Source organism: Penicillium lagena, assembly GCF_028827675.1.
Source record: "Penicillium lagena strain IBT 129212 chromosome Unknown utg000005l_segment0_segment0, whole genome shotgun sequence".
Lineage (NCBI taxonomy): Eukaryota > Fungi > Ascomycota > Eurotiomycetes > Eurotiales > Aspergillaceae > Penicillium > Penicillium lagena.
Window position 1 is genome coordinate 2,010,257 of NW_026623226.1, and position 15,972 is coordinate 2,026,228.

The 15,972-nt window shown below is 55.6% G+C and overlaps 7 protein-coding genes across 7 annotated transcripts; 2 read left to right on the forward strand and 5 right to left on the reverse strand.

Moving 5' to 3' along the window:
- Positions 1–897: 897 nt before the first annotated feature.
- On the reverse strand, positions 898–3,869 carry N7510_007526 (NEDD4 family E3 ubiquitin-protein ligase; the record flags this gene model as incomplete). The annotated part of the gene is made up of 9 exons (XM_056979451.1): positions 898–997; positions 1,058–1,453; positions 1,504–1,935; positions 1,992–3,204; positions 3,285–3,418; positions 3,476–3,581; positions 3,640–3,678; positions 3,760–3,782; positions 3,850–3,869. The coding sequence occupies 9 exons, from the start codon at positions 3,867–3,869 to the stop codon at positions 898–900; spliced, it is 2,463 nt and encodes an 820-aa protein (XP_056832494.1).
- Positions 3,870–4,670: 801 nt separating this feature from the next.
- N7510_007527 (polyadenylate-binding protein) lies at positions 4,671–5,484 on the reverse strand (the record flags this gene model as incomplete). The annotated part of the gene is made up of 3 exons (XM_056979452.1): positions 4,671–4,817; positions 4,879–4,966; positions 5,036–5,484. 3 exons carry the CDS (start codon positions 5,482–5,484, stop codon positions 4,671–4,673), a joined length of 684 nt encoding a protein of 227 aa, XP_056832495.1.
- A 554-nt stretch (positions 5,485–6,038) lies between these two features.
- N7510_007528 (vacuolar protein sorting-associated protein 29) lies at positions 6,039–6,824 on the reverse strand (the record flags this gene model as incomplete). Its single annotated transcript, XM_056979453.1, has 4 exons — positions 6,039–6,155; positions 6,224–6,637; positions 6,696–6,710; positions 6,768–6,824. 4 exons carry the CDS (start codon positions 6,822–6,824, stop codon positions 6,039–6,041), a joined length of 603 nt encoding a protein of 200 aa, XP_056832496.1.
- A 741-nt stretch (positions 6,825–7,565) lies between these two features.
- Positions 7,566–9,115, forward strand: N7510_007529 (alanine--glyoxylate transaminase; the record flags this gene model as incomplete). Its single annotated transcript, XM_056979454.1, has 2 exons — positions 7,566–7,969; positions 8,044–9,115. Coding segments are annotated over 2 exons (1,476 nt in total), but the record flags the coding sequence as incomplete, so codon positions are not given.
- A 1,007-nt stretch (positions 9,116–10,122) lies between these two features.
- N7510_007530 (GPI anchored serine-threonine rich protein) lies at positions 10,123–10,845 on the forward strand (the record flags this gene model as incomplete). The annotated part of the gene is made up of 3 exons (XM_056979455.1): positions 10,123–10,211; positions 10,291–10,389; positions 10,458–10,845. The coding sequence occupies 3 exons, from the start codon at positions 10,123–10,125 to the stop codon at positions 10,843–10,845; spliced, it is 576 nt and encodes a 191-aa protein (XP_056832498.1).
- A 247-nt stretch (positions 10,846–11,092) lies between these two features.
- N7510_007531 (uncharacterized protein) lies at positions 11,093–12,390 on the reverse strand (the record flags this gene model as incomplete). Its single annotated transcript, XM_056979456.1, has 2 exons — positions 11,093–11,825; positions 11,876–12,390. 2 exons carry the CDS (start codon positions 12,388–12,390, stop codon positions 11,093–11,095), a joined length of 1,248 nt encoding a protein of 415 aa, XP_056832499.1.
- A 601-nt stretch (positions 12,391–12,991) lies between these two features.
- N7510_007532 (uncharacterized protein) lies at positions 12,992–15,112 on the reverse strand (the record flags this gene model as incomplete). Its single annotated transcript, XM_056979457.1, has 1 exon — positions 12,992–15,112. One exon carries the CDS (start codon positions 15,110–15,112, stop codon positions 12,992–12,994), a length of 2,121 nt encoding a protein of 706 aa, XP_056832500.1.
- Positions 15,113–15,972: the final 860 nt, after the last annotated feature.

Below are 15,972 nucleotides of genomic sequence, written 5' to 3' on the forward strand. Positions count from 1 at the left end.
TAAAGTTTTCTATCGTGATGTATCTGTGCTCAATACTTTGGTTTTGGTGTGGTGGTGCTGTTATATATTTCTGCGAGTAGATATACTTTAGCCACCACCAGACGAAAACACCATCTAGTCCAGATAGATGAAGATAGCGACTAAGAATGAATGTTTTAAGACGAGAGGATACCTAAATGCTACACACCACGCACTACACGTTATTATACACTACAAGTACGACTGGTTGATGCAATGCCCCTAAAGTCCACTCATCCTTTACATCGACTCGACACAACACGCCTCCGATCGAGAGGAAAACAAAAGAAAACAAAGAATATCGATCTCGCTTTGGCGAGTTGCATTCAACTCAACCAAAAAAGGTACAGGTACTCAGCCCCCACGGATGATACAGAGACAATCATAGCCTATATACACAATCGAACGCCGGGACAGAGCAGGAAAGCAGGCAGGGTAAAACAGCGTAAAACAGAGGGAAAAACATAAAGCCCAAAAAACACAATAATAAGCGCGCCTCGCTACTCTTTGTTTCGATCACGCCCAGGAAGACGAGATGTTCAGATCGTGTAGTTGCAACGGAACAGCCGAAAAGGAAAGGGTGGATGGTTGGGGGATGGGAGATGCCGCTACATGGTGCGGTGGGGTTTGAACGAGAGAAAACGGGGTGATGAGAAGGGAGGGAAAGAGATGGGTTCGTCAGGAAGAGGGTGATGGATAGGAGAGGCGGGACCGACGCGCAGAACGGGATGGCCTGGTTGGTCTTATGTGGCCTCTAGGCAAAATGAAAAATTGCCAAAATGCTGTTTACAGGAGAACAAGAAAAGCCAGAATGGGAAGTGGCCAGGGCATGATGATCTGCACTGCATTGCTCAGGGTGAGGCTGCCGGGGGGGGCTCTCTATTCTTGTCCAAAACCAAGCGTTTCCTCCACTGCGATGGTCAATTTGTGCTCCAGGGTATCGTTCGTCTTGTACGGAGGAAGATCAAGACGGTTGAAGCTGAAAACCAAAAGTATTAGCGGCGTGTGTCTTTCAAGAAATGGGAAGTCAAAAACGTACCATGTGTGCGACTTAGGCAACGCAGCAGGATCGCCAGACTTTTCAATCGTGAATCGTCGAGGCCCGTCAGAGCCCTGGAGATCCTTGAATCCGTTGACGGGGATACGCGACGTGCCGGTGGTGAACTGGAGGAGACGCGACTTCTGCTCGGCGTCCCAGCTGCGGACGATCTTCCAGAAATTCTGAATCACCTCGTCCTGCTCCTGGTAACCGCGGTAGTCGGTGTGCTTCTTCCAGTCGTCCACGTCGATATCGGCAATACCGCCGATGAGTAGCTCCAGCTCGCGCTCGTCGAAGACGTTGACCAGATCCGCGGGGATCAGCTCGTTGAAACCCGACATGAACGCGTTGAACTGCTCCTCGACCCGCTTCATAATCTTCCACTCCGTAACCAACCTAGACCTGGGTCAGTGGACAGTAAAGGCAGATATGCGAGACAAACTTACTCAATGTACTGTGCCTTGTTCTCGTTAGTGACGGGGATGTCCCGGCCATTGGGTATCAAATCAATAGTGCGACGCTCGCCAAACTTCTCATCATCCACCGAAAAGGTGAGTTCCACAATCCCTTCAATGTCATTATCCAGAGTCCAGGCCAAATTCCGGTGCAGATCCTCATCCACACCTTCCATGTCCTGGAGACTGACCTTCTTCCGCAGCATCATCTTGTAGAAGGCTCCGATGAAGAATGAGTCCAGGAAGCGGCGATGGAAGATGGCCAGGCCAACCACTCGGCCAATGAACTTGAAATAGTTGAGATGCTCCGGGTTGACGCCGGAGTGAGGATTAATCTGCAGGGTATAATTATCGTGGGCGGAGTATTCGAAGAGACAGTAGAAGGGATTGAACATTTCGTGGGAAAGGAGGAAGAAGAATTCACTGTTCAACTCGTTAGCACCATCCCTCGTACTGTTATTCTGGTGGCAAAGACATACCGAGAAAGACCACCATAATCCAGACCGTCTTCCCCGTCGAATTTGATCATCAGTCGCTTCTTGAGATCCGAGGCGCTCTGCCGCATGATTTCGGCATAGGAATCCTCGAAGATGTTGTTGCGACGGACCTTGACGTGGCACTGCCCAGTCAAGATGCGAAGCGCAGGCTGGGATCGGAAGTAGATCAGCTTGCGTCGGAAGTCACGCTTATACTGCGGAACACCCTGGTCGAGTGATGAGGGCAGTCGGGGATCGTCCCAGGTGGTCGTCTTCGTATTGTGGTCCACGAAGTACACCCGAGCGGTGTTGGTTAGACGCATCTCCCAACCACTGGGCAACGGACCCAGTTGCGAAACAGGCTGTTGCTGAATTGTGGTATTGTTCCCACCAGTGGCTTGACCCTGAGCAAACATGCGAATATATTGCTGCCGGCGCGGATCAACCCAGGTCGTGGTCCGAGTATTGTGGTCGACAAAGTAGGGTCGGCCTTCTGGTGTGTTCCGCTGTTCCCACCCTGGAGGAAGCTCTCCTGTGCCAGCAGTGGTGGCACCCGTCGCCATCATTGAAACCGCGTTAGCATTGCTGGCCGACGATCCTGACGGCGGAGTGTGAGCTTGCGTCGCATCCGGTGGATTCGGAGAATTCGCGCCAGTCCGATCCTCAGGAAGCATTCGGCTCTCATGGGCCCGACGTTCGCGCTGCATGGTGGCTTCATTCTGCGAGCGTTGAGCCTGCGCACTATAGTTGGCTGATGGCCGCTGCCAGGTAGTGGTCCTTGTGTTATGGTCCACATAGTACGTCCGTCCCAGGTTATCCTCCCGGCGCTCCCACCCAGCGGGCAGCCGACCTTGACTATCTTCAAAGGAGCTGGGGTTAGTGCGGGCGGCGGCACCGGTCACAGCAGCAGCGGCACCATTCGCTCCGGCACTAATGGGGGGTGGCGGGCCGGTTGAAGGCGTCCGCTGGTTCAGCGAGGAGCTCGACGCAGCGGCCGCCGACACATCGATTTGGGTGGGGCCTGGCGGTGCCTGGGAGGTCGGGGCAGCAATTTGCGGGACGAGGCCACTGGAGGTTGATGATTGAGCTTGCTGACGGTGGAGGCCATTCGGCTGACTCGGATGCGGGGTACTGAGGTTTGTCGACAGGTTGATGATCAGTTTGCCGTGCACGACAAGATTATCGCTCGACTTTTTCAGATCCCGGGTGAGCATTTCTGTAGGGGGGCAGGCGGGCACGAGAGCCCTCGAGGTTAGCCCGAGCAAGTCATGACGGATTATGGATCCTAGTACATACCATCACCACCCATTTGAAGATCGATCACATCTCCGATGCGCACGTTGATGACACCGAGGAAGCCCTGGTCCTTCTTCTTGAACTTTTTCTGGTCGAAGATCTGGATCGCGAGAATGCTATCTTCGTTGACCTTCCTGCAACATCGATGGTGGTTAACACGCGTCCCCTCGGGAGACACTGGCGGCACGTACAAATCAAAGGGTTCATTCCAGTATGGATTGAGCGTCTTCTTGATCACCGATGTCGTGTGTGTTTGTTCTCCAGCGATGGTGGCCACGGCGAACGGATCAGGGAATCCTAGGATGGCGGTTAGGCGGGTGTGATGCAACAGCAACCCAGGAAGGAAAGGACGTACGGAAGACATCACGCTTGTAGAGACCGTCTGCCGCGATAACTGTCGAGAATGTGTTAGTTGCCGGCCTAGAAAGCACCCCGCAGCCTCCCGCTGGCCTGCAGACTCAAAAGGCGATCTTACTCGTGACCCGGAGATTCGGTTGGCTGCAATTCAACGAACAGGATTAGCAGGGGGCCAATATGTTGACAAGGGAGGAGCAGGGGAGCGTACGCTGGCAAGTTGGACGCCATTATGCCCTGCAGTGATTCACAGCCGGTGCGAAAGGCCGATCAATCAAGCCTAAGCAGAACAGCGCGGCGCGCACATCCGTCGAGGGGGATGGGGGAAAGAACCAAAGGGGAGGTCGCCAGTCCAGTAAAGAGTCCCGAGAGAAAAGAATGGAACCGGGGGAGGCGTGGATGGGTGTGGGAAAGGGGAGGAGGAAGAGTGATGATGAGTCGAGATAGGATGAAGAGGAGGCGAAGGAGGGAGGAGTGGAACGGCTCCGGTAATGCTGTCAGGCCAGGTGGGTATGGTCCATGTACCCGCTGTATGGGTTTACTATGGGCGAGGTACTTGTCCTGTACTTCCCACTACGGAGGGGGCTGAGCACGCTACGCCTGGCCTAGCAACACCAAAGGCCCTGAAGCCACGATCTTACTGCGCCCGGTTCGTTGTTGCTTGTTTCGTGAGGCTTTTCCAACGGGGTACGTAATCCGTAAGAGCGGGCGGGTTGACCGGTGTGAGTGGCGAGAGCGATAAGAATAAACCTAGTCAGGCTCAGGCAGCGACTTAGAAACTAGTGACTCAGTTCCTTGGACTTGCTGACGCTTGGGTCCTTACAAACTGGCGTTTACATCCTGCTTTTTTTTTCTAGTCTCGCCCGAGATACAACCTTCTTTTGAGGCTTTTTTTCTTTTTTTGACTCGTTCTCGTGCTCGTTCTCGTATTATACACAAGTCCATACGCAACTCCAAAGCCATATCCGGAGAAATGAAAAGGGATAGATCAACCTGGAAACCAGCATCCAGCAAGCCTTCTTAGTACACTTCTTAGTACGGGGCGTAGCCGCGTCCACGGCCCCGGTAGCCACCACGATAGCCGCCGCGAGGGAATGAGCCACGACCCCGGCCGCCGCGGAAGCCACCTCGGCCTCGGCCACGGTTCATGCCGGGCAGGTTAGTGCGTTTGGGGACGACCTGTAGAATGAGTGAGATGTCAGCGCCGACCACATCCAGCAGAAAGAAGCGAGAAACGGACCTTCAGATTGCGACCGCGGAAGACACTCTCGTTGAGAACCAGCGCCTGGGCCACCAGACTCGGCTCTGCGAATTCCACGTAGGCATAGCTGCGACGCCACATAGTTAGTACACCAGGGTCCTTGCAGCGGAGACTCGGAGCAGAGCATTGGACATACCCCTTGGGCTGGCCGCTGAACTTGTCCAGCAGGATCGTCACGCGGTTGATCGAGCCACAGCTCTGAAAGTGCGCCTGGATCTCCTCGGGCGAGGCGCCGTAGTCCACATTGCCGACAAATACACTCCGCGCATCGATCTCTTCTTTATTTTCTGCCAGGTTCTCCGACTGCTGGTCGAGCGTTTGTTGCATCTCGCGCAACTTGGCAGCCTCGGACTCCATCTCGGCCACCCGTCGCTTCATCGCGGCGATTTCCTCCTGCAGGGAACGAGAGCATGTTAGCAGAGGCGCGCGCAATTTTTTTGGTCCAGAGAGGAGGGGGGAGGAGGGGCGACGTCGCAACGGAGGATTCTGCTTCGGCGCATCGCTGCCCACACGCACCTCGTCATCTCCACCGGCTTCCTGCGGGGGAAGCTGCTCGTCCTTCATCTCAGTCTGTTCGGAAGCCATGGTGGCAGAGTGATAAAAAAAATCGATTGAGAGGGTTGAGTATCAGGTCGTCGCAATTGGGGTGGATGGGTGAGGGCAGCAATCAGAGCTCTCGTTTCGTTCCGCGCAGAGATTAGAGCGGCGGGCCGAGACACGGGAAATACACCGATAGAAAGATCACACAAAACCCCGAATGTAGATGGTCGGTCTGCAACGGGCAGCAGGGAATGAGAGTTGGAGACTGGACAAGTGATTGGAGGTGCAGGAACTGGGGAGGCTTGCTCTTTTGGGACTAGTGCGATCACCTGGGCAAGGGAGGAATGAAGATGGAGTATACAACCACGAAGGAAACGAGTGAGGATCGCCGAATCGATCTGGCTGTAACTGGTTCATTTATTTTCCATTCTTGCCTTGGTCCATCTATATAGTACGCAGTGGCAGCAGAACTGGACCTCCAGGTATCATCATGATGGGAGTTGAATTGAGAGAAAATCAGGACTCGGAATTCAAGGAAACTATATACAAGTCGGAAAGAAGGAGAGGATGGGGAAAGGGTGGTTGTCTATCTATCAATATCACGAAGCCGGGGCGTGATTCTTGCGGAAGGAGACCTTCTCCACGGATACGTTCTCGACGCCATTGGCATCGGTCTTGAGCTGATAGACGTACAGCACGAGGACATCGCCTTGAATCTATTGCAATCGGTCAGGGTTAGCACTGGCAAAGAAAACAATCCCTCGACCCAAGAAGGCCAACTCACATCCATCAGGCAGAAACTCGGAGTGGGCTCCTCGCCGTCGGGCCAGAACCCGGAGCTCATGGCCCCCGTCGCACTGCCAGGATTGATAAAGAACCGGCCTTCCATTTCAAATGCCTCGAACCGGTGCGTACCGCCCCAGAGCAGGATATCCACGTCCATCTGGCGCGCGGCGATCAGGAGCGCATCCGCGTCGCCGGGCGGGATGATGGTGTGGCCATGGGTGAAGCCGATGCGCAGACTGCCGTGTGTGACGATCTTGGAGAGAGGGAGGTTGGGCGAGTCGACGTCGTAGTCGCCCTTGACCATCTGCAGGTCTGGGGCGACCTGGCGGAGGAACTCATACGTCTCACGGTCGGTCAGGTTGCCCAGACAGAGGATCTGGCCGATCTTGCCAGGGGTTAAGAGTTTTTGGAACTGCAAGCGAGGGAGTTAGTGACGGTCAGTAGTGGGATCCGTCCACGGCCACACATACCTTGGCTGGTAGGTCCTACGGGCGGAGGAGGGTTAGCTGCGGGGGAGTGGTGACCCGGACGAGAGGACTCACAGGCGCCCGGTCGGGGATGAACAGGTCACCGATGACCAGGACCAGACGGGCGGTCATAATGAATGGTGGAGACGATGGTGCTCATTCCAGGTGATCGCTGGTGATGCTGCTTCACAGGCACTCGCGGGGAAGCACGACGGCCATTACGTCAGCAGCCCTAGCAGCCCATCCGAATGTAGTAAGTTCAAAGGCACGCTTCATTGCATTGGCTCGTCAGGCCGAAGAGGAATGATTCGGGCGAGAACTTCGGTCTGGAGATTCCAGTCCAGGGCATGGTGCATCCGATCAATGCATTCCGATCTCTGCGGAGGTCGCCGCGATGCTGGGAGGAGAATCAGCGGTAGGATGGTGCATACAGCGCAATCCCCAGACTGCTGGGGGGTTCAATGGGTGAGATCGGAGGCGATTGAGAGTCAGTGTTGGTTCAGGAGAGGGGGGATAATGAATTGAGCTGGTGAAGCGTAGGGGTAGGTGGATATACGATCCCCATACGGTGAGCCAGAGAGCCCACAATAGGAATGAATGGAGGGACTATTGATGAAGCAAAAAGAAATGGAGAGCAGGCTGGAATAGGGAATCGTCCAATCCCATCATATCAGAATCACAGCTACCGCGTAGAGACATGTCCTGGGCGTTGTATACCCTCGCCGCGAGTCGGGCGGAACCTCCCGATGAACTAGAGCAGAATTGTTGGGGATGGAGACAGCTCGCTTCAAAAGGAACGAGATCCCCAGTCAATTTCATTCCTCGCAATCCCTCCATTACTACTTGGACCACCCTACTCCTACTATATCAGCAGGAGAGTCGTTCACTAGTCCCCCTACCCCCGGTCCAGTACATCGGCGGCGATCCCCGATCCCTCTCCCCTTTCCCTCGGGAATCCACGATCATCACTCAGCTGCCCCGCGGTCGGAGCGCCGCGAATCGGAAAAGCTGGCACCCAGAACAACTACGCAACGCTTGAGCCTGATCTCCAGACACCTGGACCAGCGCCTGCCGTTGCCTGAGCTTAACACTCCCTTCTCGTCCGAGAGAGACTCCCTGCCTTCCGACGACCTCGATTATAAACCCGTCGACCTCTCCAACTTTCCTCCCCCTCCCACATCCCCCATCATGTCTGCCCAAGCCCCTCATAACACTTTGCTCATCCCGGGCCCCATCGAGTTCGACGATGCCGTGCTGCAGTCCATGGCCCACTATGCGTGAGTCGACCCTGCCTGGCCCTCATCCCATACATAGCATGTCCTTTGCTAACCGCCGTTCTTCTTCTTCCCAGCGAGAGCCACGTCTCTCCCAGCTTCGCCAAGGTCTTCGGTGAGGCCATTACCCTCGTGCGCAAGCTGTTCCAGTCGACCGACCCCGCCGCCCAGCCGTTCGTCATCTCCGGCAGCGGCACCCTAGGCTGGGATCTGGTATCCGCCAACCTGATCGAGAGGGGCGATAACGCACTGGTGCTCAACAACGGCTACTTTGGCGATTCGTTCGGCAACTGCCTGGAAACATACGGTGCCCAAGTGACGCAGCTCAAGGCGGTTATCGGCGAGCGACACTCCCTTGAACAGGTCGAGCAGGCCCTGAGGGCGAAGCCGTACAAAGTTATCACCATCACCCACGTCGACACCTCGACCGGCGTGCTGAGCGACATCAAGGGCGTGACGCAGCTCGTCCGCCGGGTCAGCCCCGAGACTCTGGTGGTGGTGGACGGCGTGTGCAGCGTGGGTTCGGAGGAGATCGCTTTCGACGAGTGGGATCTGGACGCCGTGGTCACGGCCAGCCAGAAGGCCATCGGCTGCCCGCCCGGTCTGAGCATTGTGATGTGCTCCGGCCGCGCGATCCAGCGTTCCCAGTCGCGCAAGACCCCGCCGGGCTCGTACTACGCCTCGATGGCCAACTGGCTGCCCATCATGAAGAACTACGAGGCCTTCAAGCCCTCGTACTTCGCCACCCCTCCCACCCAGCTGGTCCACGCCCTGCACACCACTCTCAGCCAGATCACCGCCCGCCCCGTCTCCGAGCGCATCGCTGTGCACGCCCGTGAGTCGGACCGCGTCAAGGCTGCCGTCGCCGAGTTGGGTCTCAAGCAGTTGGCGGCCAACCCGGACTCCCAGGCCCACGGCATGACCGCCATGTACCTGCCCGAGGGTCTGACGCCGCCGGACGTGCTGCCTGGTCTGCTGAAGCGCGGCGTGATCTTCGCAGCCGGCCTGCACAAGGAGATTGCCACCAAGTACATCCGCTTTGGCCACATGGGTGTCAGTGTGACTGACCCCAACCGCAATGATATTGACCACGCGCTGGCGGCGCTGAAGGAGGCTCTCGCTGAGGCCAAGCAGGCGAAGGGCTTGTAAGTAGTGTACAGTCTGGACTGATGTGGCCTGCACCCGATATGTATTCTAGATGTGATCCTGATAGATGGACATCTACGGAATGAATGATCAACTATAGACTAAAGCTCTTCAAGTCTTCAAGTGTATACCAAACTGTACCTCTTGACGTAGCCCTAATCCACCCCTCGACCTGCAGCACGAGAGGACCGATGCCGAGCGAACAGCTTCACCAGGAAATACCCAAGGAAGGCTGGACGTTCTTGTCGGAAAAAACTTCTCCCTAGTCCTCCCTACAGAAGAGAGATATCGACTCAAAAAGCCCATCGAGGCTGGGAGGATGGTCAGTCGATGCTGGAATACCTTCCATTGGCCAACCGAGAGACCTACAAAGGGGGCATGGCAACGAAGAATGCTCCCCCAGACTCTAACGGGAATGCAAGACTCCGAGCCCCTTGCACCCCGACACCCGCAAAAATGCAGCCAATATTTTGTTGCTTGAGAATTGCCCTCGCTTCCGGTTTCCACAGCAGTAATGCAGATCAGATCTCCCCGCCACACCGGGCCATTATGCTTATTTTATGTGGGCGTCTGTTTGCGACGGACCACTCATCGTGAATTAAGGGGGTGCACTCGAGCAATTTCCGATTCCGGTGATTGGCAGTGTTCTAAGAATCATTGGAACAAAGTCTCTTATGTATGGCTTTCTCTCAGCGGGTAACACACAGTGCCCCCGCCACTTTTATACTTCTGGTTGCGGAAATCCGGGCCGCACCCCCCATCCCCAAATAGGAAATTTGTATATTCAGCTGTCTCGCTTCCGATTATGGAATGGAATGTTATGGCCAAGGTGGCCAAGGATCAATAAACATATATTTGAGCTGTTTGTATCGGTTGACTCTGATTTTCTTTTCATCTTCTCCAATCATCCTTCATTCTCCCCTTCCCATACCATCTCATTTCATCTCATCCTATCTCACACTCTCTTTCTCTATCCGATACCCATCCCTACCGAAAACTAAACCATCACCATGCGCTACACAACCGCTATCTCTGTCATCATTGCCGCCTCGGCCAGTCTGGCCTTGGCTGATAGCGACTCGAAGTGCGCCGCGCAGAAGTATGTCTTGCCTTGTTTACCTTAACACGTCGTGTTTTATCAAGCTCTTGTCTAACCATCAAACACTTCCAAACTATAGGGTCGTGGACCAATGCATAACGGATATGAAGTTCCAGCTCGAGAACTGCGACACCGGAGACTGGGAATGCATGTGCACACACAGCACGAATGTCGTGGAGTGAGTGGCTTCCCACACCCCAGATATTGCGACCCAACCAGAGAGAAACACACTAACACCGTCAAAAGCTGCTACAACAACTGCCCCGAAGACTCGGAGCGTCTAGGTGCGCAACAGATCCGGCAACAGAACTGCGCCAACGCGCGAGCCTACTCGGGCAAGGCGGTCGATGTCGCCACCAGCACGGGTGTATCGTCGACAGCAGCGGTGAGCATGACTCGCATGGCCACCTCGAGCGCCGCACACTCCACCTCAACGGGACTGGTCAGCAGCTCTGACGAGTCGACCACTCACACCGAGCAGAGTGATTCGTCGTCAGATGAGAAGCCGTCGAAGAGCCTGACTGGGCTGTCTGCTACTTCTAGCCCGTCGCAGGGTGCTGCGGTCTCCAACCGTGTGGCGGAGACGGGGATGTGGCTGGCTTTCCTGGGCATGGGGCTTGGTGTTGCCCTGTAGAGGGACTTTGATGGATTTTCATTGGTGTTGTTGTTTTTGCATACTGTCCTGGCCTTTACATGTGTACAGGATAGTCTAATTTACCATTGGTCACTGCATTGGAAAGACCATGTCAATATGATATGGAAATAATTGCTCGGATTATATTCAACGAGCGAACGTATGCCATCCATAACTCCTTCGACAGATCACGCCTCAATCCCGCTTGCTCTTCTTGCTATTGCGAGACCCCGTACCCTTCTCATCTTTATTCCTGATGCTTCCGCTTCTTGCTGATCTTATTTCCCTTCGGCGTATCATCCGGAGGAGGCTGATTGGCCTTCTCAATCTTCGTGCGCGCCTTTAAAAGAGTCTCTGGATTTTGATCCTGGTAGAAGCCCGAGAAGGCGACGTTGCGAAGCACAAAGGCTACTTTCTCAATATCATTGTGAGAAATGGGCTGCGCAGCCTCGTCCTCCTCGCTTTCACCATCGTTTTGGCCGGAGGTACCCATGCTGCGGTTCAATCTCTCGCGAAGCTCCCACGAGGCATTCCACAGCTCTCGATATTCGCTCACGTTGTATTTGATGTTCAGCTCTCCGTTCGGCCGCTTGTACTTTGATGGCTTTTTCTTTGGGTTTGTTTCCACGCTTGCTCCGCCGCTGCTGATCGAAGACTGGGGTTTCTGCGCATCTTCGGGCTCCGGGAATTCCTTTAGGCATAGCCAAAGATACACATCGTCGCTGTAGAATGGTATTTGGTGCGAGGCATCGCCTTCAGCCGTGGAGATGGACAGGATCAATGATGCTGTGGCGGGGCCAATGCCGCGCAGTGGCTTAGTGAGTGCGTCCAGACTAGGTCGTGGGAATGCCTCGTCTGGGTAGAGCATGGGGTCTGCGGTAGGAAGTGCGGAAAGCGCTGTGGCAGTGGATTCTCGCACGAGGTTGGCCTGGTTGGCTTTGATATATCCCATGAGAGTGGGACGGGCCACGCCGTGTTTCCTGGTGAATGGTTAGATCATGGAACATATAGTTACAAGACGCCAACATACAGCTTCCACTCCATAATAGAAACCAACTCGTCTTTAATCAAATACCCGTTCTTCTCCTTCCCATCATCTCCTGTCTTCCTCTCCGCGACCTTCTTGGGAAGCCCCTCATACCGCAACTGGTCTAATTCGAGATATTTGTCAGTCTCAGTCTGGATATACAGCTCCTCAGCGGCATTGGAATCCGTTTTCTGAATCAGAGCTGCGCCTGTGGCGGTGGCAGACGCAGAGCCCGCCCCCTTCTTCGACTTGGCCAGCGACCCCTTTGTCGGCTTGGGCTGCAACTTGATCATCATCTTGCGCCGATATACCTGCTCCGCAGTGGTTGCATAGCAGGCGAGCAAGCGGCGGAAGGTGGGAAGAGTGATTCGGTGAGGGTGGAAGGTTTTGTCATAGGATGGGTCTTCGTCTTCATCCTCGCTCTCGTCCGCGTCTCCAACGAGGGGGATAGAGCCGTCTTCTTGCTTCTCTGACTCTCGGTTGGGGGCATCAGCCACCACGTCTGTGTCGATAGCCATTTCGAGGTTGACGAAAGCTTAGCTGTCGTTGACCTGGAAGGTGTCGCAAGGTCCGCGGAAATGCGGTCAGACCAGAGGGATACGCGCTGTCTTCTCGGACGGCGAAAGGATTTCTGAGTACAAGCCCGAGGGTAGCAGAAATGGACCTATGGCTCGGAGCGAAGTGGCGGAGCAATTGGTGGTGGTCGAAGCAAGAGAAACAAATAGGAAGCTAAGATTCGATCGTCATCGCCGATAAACCACTGTAATCTTACGGAAGATCATTTGGACGACGTGAATTACACTTTCTTTCCCTACAGTCACCACTCTACTCCCATCTCAGACATACACGCTTCGGATCCATGGAATAGCCATGGAAAGGCTTCATTACACAGCTATCAGGTACAGGCACATCATCAAAGGAATCAGAGTCATCATCCATCACCGTCAGCCATCATCAAGATGACACGATCCAGACCGAAACATGAAAGCAGACCGTCCATTTTCTCGGCAATAAAAAATAAAAAAACAAAGCCACATATGGCATGAGGCACAAGAATCAGAAGAGAAGAGAGTCTTGAAGCAAAACAAGAAGTGAAGTTTTGGAGATGGGTGTTGGTATTTACCGGCCAGATGGAGCAGGTTTGGGCCCGCGCTTGGATTTGGGGTTCTCATCGGAATGGACGAAGCTGACGTGCTTGTCTTCCTTATCGGAGTCGTCAAACGCAGGCATCATCGATGGAATGTTCTTCTTGGATCGGCTTCGCTTCAAGGGTTTGGACAATTTCGGCGGCGCGGACGGAGCAGGACTCGCCAGCGATGGACCGGGCTTGGCTTCGGTGGTCGCGGTGGACGGAGTGGCTGTGCGCTCATCGCCCTCCACCTCGATGTGACCGATATCTTGGTCGTGGTCGCCTGCCTCGGAAGAGCTGGGCCCATCGGACTCAGAGCCTGCTTCAAAATCATCCTCGTCGTCGCTCACCAAGCTCGGAGCTTGATTCGACTCTAGCGTGTTTGGACTGAGGTTTGCCGGGTGACTCATATGGTCTGCTTCTCGAGGCTGAATTGCTTGAGGCGTGTCTGATAAGGAAATCTCTGAGAGGTATGACGGCTGGAGGTGATGCGGTGGTCGAGACGGTGTTGATTCTTCCAAGGATTGCGCGTCGTGCGGGTTTCGGTTAAGCCCCTTGTGGCCTTCCGAGCGCTGCGATGCGGCTTGTGCGGTGGGCATGCGCATTGGCTGTCGACCAGCGCGTGCTCCGAGTTGAGACGCCTCCAAACCGGAGTCGGACGGTCGCCCAGAATCGTCCGTATCCATATCGTCCTCGCTATCGGAAAGACCATCAAGGTACACAGGTGTCTTGGCATCTGCCACCAGTTGGTCCATATCCACACCGACACCGCGGTCCCGCATCAAGGCTGACAAGTGAGGAGTCGCGGGAGAGGCGAGAAATGAAGGGTTGACAGAAATCTTGGCTGGTTCGGTTTGTCGGCGCTGCTCGCGAACCGATGGTCTTGTCGCGGGCGGTGTTGCAACAGTTGCGGCCGCGTTCATGTCAGACGGTCGCTGAGGAGTGACTGAGTCCTTGGCGGGAGTGGTGAGGGAGTTCGAAGGCGAAGGCAGTTGAGTAGATCGAATCAGCGGATGGACATATCCAGGAGCCACCGGAGCGCTGGTGGATTCACTTCGGCCGCCGATGACGGTACCAGCCTCATCCACCTCGACCGGTTCACCCGACGCCATCGCCGCGGCGTCGTGGCTGGCAAAGTTGCGGTTGTGTGCGATGCGACAGTGGTTGATGAATCCTTGCGTGCTGGAGAAGTTGTCCCGTCGGCAGTCCAAACAGATTAATTTGACGAGCACGCCGTCCGATTTGCGCCGGATCAGCATCGGCCCCGCCTTCTCCTTGATCAATGGGTAACCACTGGGCAGAGATTGCAGCTTTGCACTAGCCGAACCCCGTTGAGGACGCGTCTTGCTCGCCAGCGAGCCCATGTCCACCGGGTTGCCGCGCGTTGACCGGCCCTCGACCTGCGGAAAGCCGTTGGCACCGATGGAGGCAAGACCCGGGTCGACCTCACCCCCATCGAAGCGAGGGTCAGGGAGCAACCAGCGCGCATAGTGGCGCGAATATGGTCCCTCGGTGACCCCCCAGGGCGCTGGAGATATCGGCGCAGGTCCTTTTCCAGGTACCAACACCGACGCACCAACGCCAGAGCTGACAGTCGACGACATGCCCGTGGCAAGCGATCCCGGGTAGGGGATCTCCGCGCAGCGTCGCAGTTGTTCCAGTGCGACCTGACACTTGGCGATCTCCTGGTCGATGAGACGCAGTTCATTGTGCTTCAGCAGCACCTCCAAGCTCAGCTGGGCCGTGATGGTATCGCGCAGCTGGTTCACATCCGGGGCCCCCGTGGCGGCGACCTGCGCCGGCGGATGCGCCGATGCGACCGGGGTGGATGGAGCAACGAGCGGCGAGGCGAGCGGTTTCGAGACGACTGGCTGCGACACCGGCGCTGGTGGCAGAGTGTTGGCGACTGGCGGTTGTGTGCGTGGTCTGGTCGGGGCGGGCGCGTCGGTGGCCGCGTCCGAATCGGATCGCTTGCGCTTCAGCCGGGGTAGCGACAAACCGTTAACTCCCGGCATGGAGCAGTTGGAGGAGGGTGTGGCGAGCATCGTGACCTCTTCCGCCATCACCTTGTTCCCTCCGATTGCAGAGGACCAGGGGAGCAAACGAAACATGCCATGCGAGAGTGCGCCGGAGCCGGGCGGGAACGGCAGCGGTGGAGAACGAGCGATCGGAGGGAAGTTAAAGGGGCGCTGTGAAGAAGGCCATGCGCTCCAGGAAAGATAAGAAGTGTATTACGTGGTAATAAGGAGGGAATGAACGTGGACTGGGCTGGACCGTCCGACCGTGAGAAAAAAGTGGAGTGGTTGAGGAGTTGGGGGTGAGAGGTAGAGAGAGTAGGGAGCGACCGGAATGGGAAGAGCCAGGGAAGGGAGTTGTTATGATTACAGGATCGGGGGGGAGAGACAGTGGCGAGGGCTATTAGTAAGGGAGTTGGGCTGGAGGCCAGGGATGAATAATCAATAATCAGGGAAGTGAAGGGAAGGGAAGGGAAGGGAGGAAGAGGACAGAAGCGAAACGAAGAGAAGAGAAGAGGGAGAAGAAGGAGAAGAGAAGAAGGACAGAATGTCGGACAGACAGAGAGAGGGAGAGAGAGGGAAGAGAGAAAGAAAGGGGGACAATGGGCGAGGAACAGGCAGCCAGAAGTAAGAGTGGAGCATCACATCATTCTCGCTGTATCCAAACACGTCACCACTATGGTTCCACTCACTATCGATCGATTGTTATCTATCGATTGAGGAGGATGGTGTGCGGCTCTGTTCCCTTGCGCCCGGCAGCCTATTACTGTCCTATTTCGGGATCCCCACGACGCACTGGACAGATCTAAACCCCTCGGACTTTCCGATTCCGGCCTCAGGCGCTCAGACCACGCCCTGTCGATCTGGGATCTCCGGGCGAATCAGCGAGACGCGACACAACACCATCATAATGCGGAGAATCTGGGGAAGGATAACCCGTGCGGCCACGGCAGATG